Source organism: Mytilus californianus, unplaced genomic scaffold (assembly GCF_021869535.1).
Source record: "Mytilus californianus isolate M0D057914Y unplaced genomic scaffold, xbMytCali1.0.p SCAF_1, whole genome shotgun sequence".
Lineage (NCBI taxonomy): Eukaryota > Metazoa > Mollusca > Bivalvia > Mytilida > Mytilidae > Mytilus > Mytilus californianus.
The window spans coordinates 56,176,494-56,189,445 of record NW_026262581.1 but is presented as its reverse complement, the minus strand read 5'-3'; the positions used below and the strand labels follow the sequence as shown (position 1 = coordinate 56,189,445).

General features: G+C 33.3%; 3 protein-coding genes across 3 annotated transcripts in view; all 3 read right to left on the bottom strand.

Annotated features, from left to right (window-relative positions):
- Nucleotides 1–587: 587 nt before the first annotated feature.
- Nucleotides 588–12,952, bottom strand: part of LOC127721908 (uncharacterized) — a 218,470-nt gene continuing 206,105 nt past the window's right edge. Inside the window, exon 2 of the mRNA XM_052228720.1 lies at nucleotides 588–1,681. Coding sequence (XP_052084680.1) covers nucleotides 588–1,676 — 1,089 coding nt within the window. The 5' untranslated portion in view covers nucleotides 1,677–1,681. The remainder of the gene's footprint in view (nucleotides 1,682–12,952) is intronic.
- The window catches only part of LOC127721855 (protein PML-like), a 243,072-nt gene continuing 230,872 nt past the window's right edge, over nucleotides 753–12,952 (bottom strand). Inside the window, exon 7 of the transcript XR_007991500.1 lies at nucleotides 753–806. The gene's annotated coding sequence lies outside the window, so the exon portion shown is untranslated. The remainder of the gene's footprint in view (nucleotides 807–12,952) is intronic.
- LOC127721844 (kinesin heavy chain-like) lies at nucleotides 3,355–9,188 on the bottom strand. The gene is made up of 2 exons (XM_052228652.1): nucleotides 9,109–9,188; nucleotides 3,355–5,940 (listed from the first exon to the last, which is right to left on the bottom strand). Exon 2 carries the CDS (start codon nucleotides 5,920–5,922, stop codon nucleotides 3,811–3,813), a length of 2,112 nt encoding a protein of 703 aa, XP_052084612.1. The 5' UTR covers nucleotides 5,923–5,940; nucleotides 9,109–9,188; the 3' UTR covers nucleotides 3,355–3,810.

Here is a 12,952-nt window from a genome sequence, read left to right as displayed (position 1 = left end):
GGAGAATACTTTTTACCATCACCTAGGTGAGCTCTTTTTTCGTTATGCTAGTACCCACATTTCTAGCTTCTTTTATCGAAAACTTCAAGAAAATTATTTCATCGTTTCAGCTATATAAGGAAAATTTTATTGTAAATCTGTATACTAGTATGTAACTCTTAAGATTTTATAATATATGTATATATATGCTCTGGGACGAATTTGTGTTTCAACAAAATAAAATGGTACTAACAAACGGAGCGAGGCTTAGAAATAATATGATATTAAAACTATTGAGATTTTATAATGTTTGTTATTTGCATTTAAAGCAAGTAAATATATAAGAAGCATGGTACATTAATTGAACACATCCAAGTTCGAATTTTGGTGCACAGAAGTTAACTCACAATGTATATAATTGCAATCTTGAATCGATTAAATATCTTATTTGTTTGAAATACTATTAAAAAAATATTATACCATAACTTTACATTCAAAATATTATAAAAACACAAACTACCCTATTCGTTAACTTATACGATGAAACTTTATGTACATTCACTTTATGGCAAGTTTAAGATATAGAGAGTTTATAGTTTGGGTAACACTCAAATAAGATCATCTATTTCTGAAACTTGCTCAAAAGTTTGCCATTTCACAGACCCAATCTGAAGCAGATGTTTTCTCATAATTGCTTGAATAGGATGTTCACATAATGCTTTAATTGCTGCGCTCTGACACAGCGACGAGAGAGAAACACCTATCATCTTTGTTGGCGATTGAAGCATTTGAAGTGAATATCCACCAGCTGTTTCGCATCTTAGGACCTTATATTTGCCATAAAAATCGCAAAGTTGGCGGTGAAATTTCTTGTAATCTTCAGCGAATATTATTATAAGTTTTCGATATTCCTCAAGTGTATTTTTGTCAGTTTTTACTTCTTCCATTTGGGTCTTTATTTGCTGTTTCCTTTTGTTTGCACTGTCCAACTTGTTGTCTACTACAGTTTTAGCATTTCTTGCCCTTTCCAGTACCGATTCACTCGATTGCACTTCACTACGAGCAGAACTAAAATTATTTGAACACAACGAGACTGCCTCTTCAAGAGCTGTGACGCCTACTATTCCTGTACCAAGACCGGCTGCCATACCGGCTATACCCAAGGGTGGAACGAAAAATGTTAGGAAAGCTGAGGCTACTGTAGTTGATACTCCAGCAGCAATGGTTGCTTCTTGAGCTGTTTTCGCGTCTTCGAGCTTACGCCTTGCATCCGAGAGTGCGTTTTCGGCAGCGGACAAATCTTCTCTTTTTCTTCTACATTGATCATTGGCAGTGTCTACAGCTTTCTTTGTACCCTGTAACTCTTTCTCCAACTCATTTAGATCCGAATCTATTTCCTTTAACTTGTCATTATTAACCTTCAAATCAGACACGCATCGCTCGAAGTCGGAATTTATCTGTTGTAATAAACCTTCAGCGTATGTCGCCATTTCATCAAATTCCGTTTTTGCTTTTTCAATCAAGGGAAACAAGACTTTAGCTATGTATTTGTCATCATCTTGACATCTCCCACCAGTTATTTCATTCAAGTGCTGTATAAACGCTGATAAATGTTCCAGACCTTTCAACAGAAATTCTAGAACTTTTTCAAAATGGTATTTATATTTCTCATGAATTCTGGTCTGCACTACTGACATATTGCCTGTAATTGTAAGAGAACATATTATAAACTAAACCTTGGTTAGTATGATGCCGTGAAATTCATTGTATCTAATACTTAGCCGATTTTATCGTTTTAACGAGTGTAATTGTTTTTTTTTAAATATTTTACGTTCTTTGTTCTCAATTCTTTTGGGTCGACATTTTTGCCATGATAAACACGACTGGTGCCTCTACTGGAGTAGGACTTCCTTCCCTTTCGGAGCGCTTATGATCATTCCTGTATTTTGGTGGGTTTTGTGTTGCTCAGTTTTTATTTTTCTGTGAAATGCTTTATAGACTGTTGTTTGTCTTTTCATCGATTTTCTTACGGCTATGGTGTTTTCTGTTTTTCTTTGACCGCCCTTATTGAATTTATAAATAATTGTCTTCTTTTTTCAGCTCTTAAACGTTTTTATCAGATTTTGTATTTTCAAAAAAATTGGCCTCGAGCGTCACTGAAGAGAATTAATTTTCGAAATGCGCATCTGGTCAGTAAAATTAGTACCGTTTATGATTTTTCATGTTTAGAGACAGACATGAATAAATCAGTGGTAAATCCAGGATGTTAAAAAAAGGGGTAATTGTAGGAGGGGCCCACCGAAAACGTTTGCTAAAATTTGGGACCCGGCAATAAATGGAAGGAAAATGTAATACAATATATTCGTGCTGAAAAAGCATGCCGATTGCATTGTTAAGCGTAGTTAGCGCTCTTTATGTTTGAAAGCATGTTTAATTATCAAGTAAAACTAAACCTATGTTTATGTATCAAACATAGATGTGTATGGCGAATGTGTTTGCAGGCATTATATAATAGTTCTTGAATTTATGATGCATGTGATCAAACTCCTAAAAACACTTGGTGTAAGGTATTTGATCGCTATCAATATCTTGTGTAATACTATTAAAAAACTCTTTTTTCTATGTATTTTTACGTTCTTTTTAATTGGTCATATTTTATCATAACGACATATATTAAAACCAATCACATAAAAAGATAAAATTTGGGACACCCTTAATTCCATTCAAAAATGGCCCATGGCATTTGCTGTTCCAAAATCACTTTTTTAACAGTACAATGAAACCTGAATTGTGTTGATTACTTCATCTCATTTGGTCTCAGGTGGAAAGTTGTCTCATTGGCAACTATTCCTCATCTCCTTTTTTCATATTGAAAAGTAACCTAGTACCCCCTTCAATTGATCTGGGATTGTGTTTCCTTGTGGTACATTATTGAGATATTTTGTCGTAAAAAATATTTCCCAACTTTTCGAGAAAGTTACAATAAAAACTTCCTGAAAATTATTTCCAGACGAAAAGGTAGAGAAAAGAAAACTACCATTAATTCATGTAAACCGCTACGACTTTTATAAAGGTAGAATTGGAGTATATCTCAACGAGACAGCAACCAAACCACACAAATAGCAAACGACGTCTCATGATAATGTTTGATGACGAACCAACTTTTAAACAACTATTGTGGTCAAAGTTTTTAGAATTATGAAATTTGCTCTAAGGGCAGAAACGAGCGAAAATGTATTATAAGTTTATACTGAAATCATGTCTAGGAGGTCAAAATCTATGAAAATAATAGGTTTCAAGAACTTTCTGAATTTTACTAGCATTGTTTAACTTTTCGCTTAACACTTTTAGGTTTGAATATTAAACAATACTATATAATCAATACTTTTATTTTCTAATGTTTTTATATCAACAATGTAGCATGACATATTCAAAATTAACTTATGATATATCTAATCAAGCAGTTGGAAAAACAATTTGTGTAATTCCCAAAAAATCTTATTTCATTTAAGGTCTTCAATGTAAAACATGTTTGATTGCGAACATTCCAGAAGAAACATATGACGATGATACACAAGTGTTAAACGTCCAGTGGCAATTATTACATTCATATCACGACGAAAACATGCTAATGCTATATATGATATGTATATATATTTTTGCAATGTGACCGCATTTGGTTGAAAGGGTTTAAAATATGGGCAATGTTTCACTGATGTAATGCTACTAGGAAATGCGATTATTGTAAAGCATCATTATGTAATGTACATTCGATAATAGTATTCTGTCCAAAACAATCGATCAGACTGTTATTCATTTGAAGTTATTTGATCAAACCATATCATCAATATCTTCATCGGTAAATGTTGCCATACCAGATGTCACATTCGTTTGTATTTCTTTAATTCTTTCGGGTTCAATTGGTGGCATAGCTTTTTCGATTTCATGAAGTTTTGCTATTCTTTCCTCCACTTTTGCATTGAATTCCTCTTTTTGTTTCATTACAATAGAGAGTATAGCCCTTTGTGCTTCTTGGCATCCATAATGTAGTTCCTCGCGTTTCCTCCTTATTTCATGTTCATCTTTTTTGGGATCCAGAGCTACTAAACTTCCCAGGCAGGTGATTCGGTCCATCAAATGTTCATTAGATATTTGAACGTATGTTCCAGCAATTGTACGTACTACATAAGCAACCTGGCTGGCTTTTGATGCCTGTTCGAAAATGACATCCCTAAATATATCAGATAATGGTGCAGCATTATTCGTCATTTTTAATTCTCGGCCCATTGTTGCCTGGTCTACGAAATCCGTCAGAGAAGAGTGCAGACAACATTTTATTAGATTGGACAACATCTGAAAGAATCGAACAAGTTTCCCCCATTGCTCTCTTACTTCTGCTAATGCCTTAATGCCCTTAACTAATGTCTCACGAATAGTGTCAAAGTCAATCTTCTTCAAGTCAAGTTTTGCCATGTCCATTAAAACTTTTGTCAGTTTTTCATTGGAATCTCGTAGCTCATCTGCTGATTTTTCCTTACGTCGTTTAGCATCTCGTAGTGTTTCTTTCGCTAGCTCTGTTTTATAGCGAGCATTCTCAGTCGCTGCTGTAACTGCAGAGGAACTTCCACTCTGCGAAGGCATTTTGGACAGATGAGGTGATTTGTTATCAAGTGGATTCCTTCCAAGTGCTTTGTGTGCCTCAACTTCAAGTTTTTGAGATTCATTCTGAAGATATTTACTTTTGTTAACAGCTTCCGAAATAACAGCATTTCTATTTTCTAAATCTGCCATACTTTTAGCTAGACGTTGGAGCGTATTGCAAATGACAACAGCATCATCACATAATTTCAATACCCTTTCACGAAGTTCTCCACTATTTACCTCACTGATGACATGCTTTCTAGCCGTTTCAATAAATTGCTGGATGCGACCTAAATCACCATGACCTATCCTTCCCATATCAGGACATTGCTGACCATTGTCGTCAGTTTTACCTGTTGTAATCTGAACCAGCTGGTAGATATATCTGGTGATTGTTGATACTTGGGAGTAGACACGCTGTCTTGATAGTTCGTTATCTAAGTACGCATCATCTCTTTCACTGTCTTCATCATTGGCAGCTGATGTTCCTAGTTTCTTCTTTATTCCTTCTGAAATTTTGCTTGGAATACTGGTAATATTACGTACTCCTTCTATCACTGCTTCACAAACGGCTATCCCAATCAAATCACCTCCTGACGGAATGTTATTAATCGCCTCCTTAAAGTCTGACTGTGCTTCTTTTACCTCCTTTTCCATGTTACTAAGTCTTTTTTCTGTGTTTTTTATTTCTTTCATTCTTGACTCTCTTTCTGTTCTTGCAACTTCAATTGCTATTTCAGTTTCTTTGGTTTTTTCATCATAAACCCCTTTCGTATTAGTAGATGCTTCAAGAAGTTCTCCTGTCAATTCCATAACTCCAACAAATCGATCTTCAATGGCCTGAGCAAGCAGTAAGCTTTCGTCAGCGATATTCTGTATTTTAGCAAGTGACATAGGCAACATTCTCTTTACCTCTTCCGGTGTACCCTGCATTAGAAATTTAACGGCGTTTTTAACATGACCATCAACATTACCACTGTGGAGTCGAATTTGATCCATACTGGTATGCGCCTCATTAAACGCACCCCATCCAGCATTGCTGACTTGAACTAATGATGCCCGAAATGAATTTGGATACCGGAGCAGCTTGAAGCCATCCCTGGGTGGTTTTTCGTCAAGACTGAAGTCTGTGTCGGCTGAAATCAATATTAGATCTCCCAACAAAGCAATAGCACACGGAGCTGGTGTTAGGAACTGATCCCAATTACTATCCGGTGCCATCATCATCATAGCATCACTTCTTTTGTCATCTCCTTTGCACACGCTAGCCACAGCTTTATCTATTTTTGCGATTTCATCCATTACTAACTGTCAATATTCCTACAAAATAAATACATTCAGCTGTATGTTTACTGCATATCAGCACTGCTTTTTTTATTTACAGTTGGAAGATATACAAATACGATATAGTTGATTTATACTGCAACTGTGTTTTTTGCTCAGTCAAATTGCATTGAACGAAAATCCATTTGTGATTTACAGTCACTGACCGTAAATAAACTTCAACAAGAAATACAGGTTCGCGGAATTTTTATGTCGTCCGCACCAAATTCAAAATTGATTATTTTTACCAAAAATATTTCATTATTTGGAACAGTTGTAAGAGGTACAGTATAAAGAAAATAACCATACATTGTCTCGAAATATAAGTTCTCTCTGAAAGCCATGCATTCTATTTGTTTCTATGCCTTGATAGAACATATGATTATTCTATATTTATACGTTTGTTTTACTTTTATACTACTATAACGTTGTTGTGATTTTTTTTCTAAACACTAAGATTTTTGTACCCCGAGGCATGGGTGGCATTAGTCGTATTTCGCGAAATGTTTGTCTTGTAATGCTCACCTTCATTTTTGATTTGGCCTTCTAACTTTTTTATTCGAGCTCTACTAATGAGGCGCGTCTGGTATAACAAAATATTAGCCTAGTATCTTTGATTAATTTTTACATATATTCACATGATATATTTTCTCATCTTTCCGTTTATTTAAACATGATATTTTCTAATTCTTTGCCGATTTATACTTCCCCGAGCGTTGATTATATCATTTTAAATCGACGTGTGGTTCGTATTATCTCAGTTCTTTATTGGTCAATATTAGGTTATGACGTCAAATTATCTTGTCTTCCTCTGAAGTTGCTATTTTAATATTATTATAAAAACATCTTTTTTCAGATCATTTGAGGAGAAAAATAAAGTCTGTCTACAAATCATCAGAGAGACATATATTCCTCTAAGGAATCTCGTGCAATACGAAAAAATTCTCCAATCTCGACAAAGCATTGAAATTTAACTGTCTTGAGTGGAGTATTATCGTATCACACTCGAGGAAGTGGTACAGTCATTTTATACTCAAGATATTTCTGTTTATTAAAGTTCACGATCAGCAGAAATGAAGAAAGCCTTTCAATACAATACATATTCATTCTGTTTTATAGTTGAACGATGAATGAATGTTTATTTATGTAAGGTTCGGTGTCCAATTATTTGATTCCATTCAGGACGAGAACATAATATACGATCTAATATGTGGATTAAACCTTGTTTTACAGCTAGCTAAACCCCACACTTGTATGGAAGTCGCATAGAATTCCATTATATTGACAACAATGTGTGAGCAAAACAAACAGACATTATAGGTCAAAAATGTCAAAAATTGGGATACAGCAGTTTATATAGTGTTATAACCTTAATCACTATAACAAACAATTATGTCAACAATGAAAAACAAAATGGCATATAGACAATCTTTAGACAAAACACATAAGCAAAAATGAAAGACAAGAGTACAAAAAATGACCACAGCACAATACCACAATGACGGGATATATAAATACCGAGCACGCCAAAAGGATATCGCCAAAGCCCGTTTTTTGGTCAATATTTCACAAATTCTCAATGGTTTAGAAGTTTTCATTTTCTCATTCGCGATACTATTAGTTTACATGTTTAAAGAAATTATGTGCAACAAAGCATAGTTTTTATTTTGCAGTACGATATTTCAGAAATGTGTTTCACATTTTACTATACCACTTAAAATAGTTCTTTTTTACTAAATACCTTGTGCTGTGTTTGAAATGATGGTAGTCTCTTTTTACCCTAAACTGATTGCTCAATTGGAAAATAATACTTAAAAAATTTTGTATCTGAACGTAGCGAAACAACAGAATTCTTGCATTTATCGGAAAAAAACTCACACTGGATGATGTCCTAAATGAGTTAAGATTGGATGTCCTTAAGTTCTAACATTAGATTCCAATATTTGTGACAACACATGACTGAATTATACCATTTGATCTGAACCACCCGACGGCTACGATAATGAATCGACGTTGTCATATAGCACATACATTTGTATAGCTGTACATGATCTTTCGTGTGTCTCCGTAAGTAGTAGAAATAAAACGATCACGCACTCGAAACTTCAATCGTTTTTAGTCACCATAATGGAAATACCAATGCAGCACTTGATAGCTCATATCGTAACTGGTTTTTATAAAATAGTATGAATTATGAATAATCTATAGATGACAAAATAGCTATCTTCTTTTTACAACAAAAACGTGTCATTTAAGATCAATTAAGACTATTTACAGATTTTTACAATAAACTTCTGCACTTGTCCATTCAGTCTACAAATGTACAAAATGTATAAAAACAACTCCAACCAATTGTAGAACTAAATTAAATGCTTTCTGACTCTCTGACACACCCTTCAAGTATACAACATGATCGTTTCAGCAGGATTTTAAAAAAAATGTCCAGTACATTTCTTAAACAAATTCGTTGCATTAAATGGACATCTCATTTAATCCGATCATCGAATCAACAGTACCAATTCAACATGTTCAAGGGTTGAATTTATTGTACATCTACATGTACACGGTGAACATGGTGAAGCTAAAAGCGACAACACCTAATCATAACTGAAAAATCGCGTCTACAAAGTATTTTTTTTTAATTGTTTAAAACCGTTTTATTTTGCATTCTCCATTTTCATACGTTTGAAAACCGACACATATGCAATATAATGTGCTATTTTTGATTTTCAGAAAGTCACTTTCACATACTTGTTACGTTACTATATTTATAAATAGATTGAACTATAAATAGATTAAAGTAACATCGATATTGCTAGTTTATAAATGAATTGATCATTCATCTGCCTTAAAATTCTGTATTTCTATTTTGAAATTGAAACCCCCGGCCTCTTGCTTCTAAGGCTGCATGCATATTCTCATTATTTTCACATTTCTGCAAGCAAATCTTTGACGTGCATTCTTGAATTGTATGATCAGTTGTAAAAAACTGTCTTTAATCATACACAAAAAAAGGTGATAGGATATTGGACAGCACAACTGACCACACCAACAATCAAAACCTGACATCCTCGAAATATTGACGTGCAAACTTTACATATTTAGAAACATGTTTGTATGTAAATCGTACTCAAGTTTATGTAATTATCAAATTAAAAATATTACCTTTGTTATGTACTGAATCCAGCTGCAAGTTGCAAAATTATACATTTGGCAAAAGATGTAAGTGTTTATATAGAATATAAGGTGATGTATCAATTTTCGGAAAATATAGAGTTTCTTGGTAAAACATGCATAATGTAAAACATCCTTGTGCAAACTGCAACTTATTGGTATTGTAAGATTTTCAAAAATCCTGTGTAAAAATAGCAGCGGAAATCAATGGATTTACTGGTTTACCGGTATAAATAATATATAATGAATAATGTTTTTATAAGTTACAAATAAGTCCGATCGTTTGGTCTGTATATTTTTCCCTTCAAAAGTGTCCAGTATCTATGGAATTTAAAAACTATCGTCGACAAACAACGAAATATTTCAGACTATTGTCCGGATTTCTATGTTTTAACCATCTAATTTCCTAACATCGTTTCTATTTCATGCACTGACCTGCTTGTTGATATTTTTCAACTTAGCAAAATAGTAAAGTTTCATTGTTTTATTACATTTTATAACCTATAAATCGTAAGTCGATAAAACATTTAATCAATATATCCAGTCAATTTTGATTAATTTGTGTCAATCTATGTTTGCGTTGAAAAAATAAATAATCAAAGTGCCAGCATTTCACTGCAAATAAAGTCGTCATAGGTACCAGACTTCAAGTTTTGTACGCTAGGCGCGCGTTTGATGTACAAAAGAAAATATTTAAACAGACCCTAATGATACTTTTTTCAACAAATCATTAATAAAATGAACACAAGATCAATTAAAAAGGTTTTAAGGCAGTTTGATTAATTTTTATCATAATTTATCATAATTTTTAGCATAATTCATTTTTGATTCATTTTTATCATAATTTTGTTATAGTTTTTAGCACAATTCACTTGTTGAACTTTTATATCTTGGTAGTATATAACGAATGAAAGAAATATCAATTAAATATCATGACAACTCTTAAAGCTACTGCTGCTAGAAAGATACTTAATCCTCTCCTTTCACGCAGTTTGCAGTTAACGTTGTTTGTGTTTTTTGTTACGCAAAGGGGTCAATATTTAAAAAATCTAGTGCATGTTTCGAAATAGCCTCCGAGTCAGTACCTTTATGCAAGTAACACCAATAAGTGATTTCTATTAGTTCAATTCGCGACTTTTTAAGGACGATGTCATGCCTTGGTAAGCCAATACAGAATATTTTTGTAACAAATGAGGTTTTTATTTTCCTTATGTCTTACCCACAATGTTGTTCACCTTTAAAATATCATGACTGACATTGAATACGACTTAAACTCTGACTTATTTTCTGAAGAGAGATCCTACGACTCGTCCTTTCAATAGGATAGGAGCTGCTTACTTGTATCATCTATTATATTTTGGTTTGTATTACTCAATTCATTAGGTTCCTGTGTAAAATTTGGTGAACAATAGAATTTATTGTTTAGTGTCTCTCTTGCCTACAACAGTGTATCCCATCAATCTACAACCGATTTCTATGAAAAATAGATGTACAAACAAAAGCCAAACAAACATCTCATTGTTCATATTTCTATTTCGAAATTCACTCTCCTTTAATGTTTATTCACTGTTCCTTATACTGTGGATTCATTTTTATTCGTATGGTACCAATTTTCGTGGATTTCGTTGGTGAAGGTAAGCCAAAAATATAAATGTTCAACGAAGTTAAAATTTTCTTTAAATTTTTGCAGATAAAGAAATCAAATATTTCTTTATCTGTCAGAAATTATATCCATGAACATATAATTATTCCTCAAGCCGCGAATATTTGCATCCACGAAAATAAGTGAATCCACAGTATTAAAGAAAGAGGTGTTTACACCTACTTTTAATCTGAAAACATACTAGCTACAAACCATTTGTTCTGTAACAGGCATGATTGATGTCATAGATAAACAATTAGACAGTCTTTTTACAAAGAAAAATATTGACATTCCCCTTAATCGTTTCAGCAATATGGATATGAATACAGGGCTTGACATAGGGCAATGACTTTTACTTGTGTTTGTTTTTGGTTTTAACTTATTCAGATGTTGTCGTTTGAAGACGTATTTTGATATTATCCTTTGCTTCTTAAATGATAACTGTTCGTGTTTCTAGTTTTCTAAGAATTGTTCGGTAAAATTTAGAGAAAAAAAATCAATTTGCAAATAAATCATTTTCCTAAAAGTTGTATTGTGCCTTGGCCCCAATGAAACATATTTTCTGGAAATCACTTTCATGTTATGTTCTATATTTATATCTGTTACATATTCAAATTTGTCTATAAATATATGAAGGCATTGATCGGCTAAATGTCGTCAGTCTACTCCTAATCCTTCTTGTTGCATTGTTAAACAAACATGATTTTATTTAGCGTTTAATTATCATTATTTTAAATAAGCCGGATGATGATATTATTCTACAACAAAGACCAAATGTCTACAAATTCAACAAGAGGCTTTAGTTGTACACTACGGAGCGTTATGATGTATTGTGTCTAATAGATGGTATTCCTTGCAGAGCAGATTTCCATAACACACAATGTCAATAAGGATTTCGAATACACTTCACTGTATCATTTCATTATTATATCATCATCTGATTTGTCATTCATCTGTTGTGAAGTCAAGGGAATAAAAACAAAATGGTAAATTTGAAATATAATACTAAGCAAGCATACTATATCATGTATATGTATTAGAAAAATATGGTATAGGCTATCGTGCGTCCTTTAATAGGCCCGAATGCTGAGTTTTCGTTAACAATATATGAACCTGCGGTGATAACTCGCTCATTTCTTTATCACGTCTGCACGTGTGACCAAAAACGCCTCTTTGTGGAAGATCGTGTGGATGGATTTTTAAAAACGAACATTAATGATTTCAATAACAAGAGGCGAAAGATACCAACATAACAATCAAATTGAAATTCATAAGTTGACGAGAAACCAACATCATGGCACAAATCACACGAAAAGACACACATTCTAGAAAATACTTCACAGAAAACAAAAGACTGAACATCACAAACTCCACCAAAATTCGTGGTAATCTCATCTGCTCTAGAAGGGTAAGCAGATCCTGCTCCACCTTTGACATTAATCGTGTTACCCATGGTAAGTTCAAATTCGGTGATGTCACTATAGAGGAAAGAAATGTTCCAAATGTTACAAATATGTTTCCGAAAAAAATCAAGCATCTTAATGGTATCAGCTTCGTACATTTTTTTGTTTGAATCAGAGTGTTGTTTTGAAAAGTTTTACTTATCCATTCGATTACTATCATTGGTTAAAGTAATTTGCAAACCAATTTGAGTGTGCAATAACATTGTCCTCTAGAGAAAATTAAGACATCTAACTATCAAGTGTGTGTTTAGATCGCCTTATTTGTGTGTTCGAAACGCCGCATGAGACGTAGGTATCCTACCCTGAAAAGATATAATAAAAATTTCAAGTTAGAATTGGGCAGTACAGTAAGGTGTTCATCTTAAAGTTATAAGCATTGAACTATGTGGCGGTAAGAAATATGTTCATGATTAAGATAGTCGAAAATAACCATGCCAGTTGAAATTTTAATTCTTGGTAGTACATTACGAATAAAGAGAAATATTTCTAAATTACAATGCCTATTCTTTATTGATATTGCTGCTAGAAAGATAGTGAAAAATTAAAAGCATGATTGATCAACCCTCTGCCTTTCACACATTTTGCAGTCAACGTTGCCTGTGTGTTTTGTTACGCAAATGTCCCTATATCTAAAGATATTGTTAAAGGATTCCTAAAGGTACAATTCACATCTTTTTGCGGACGCTATTATGACTTGGTTTGACTATGCGGAATTTTTTTCACAAAACTA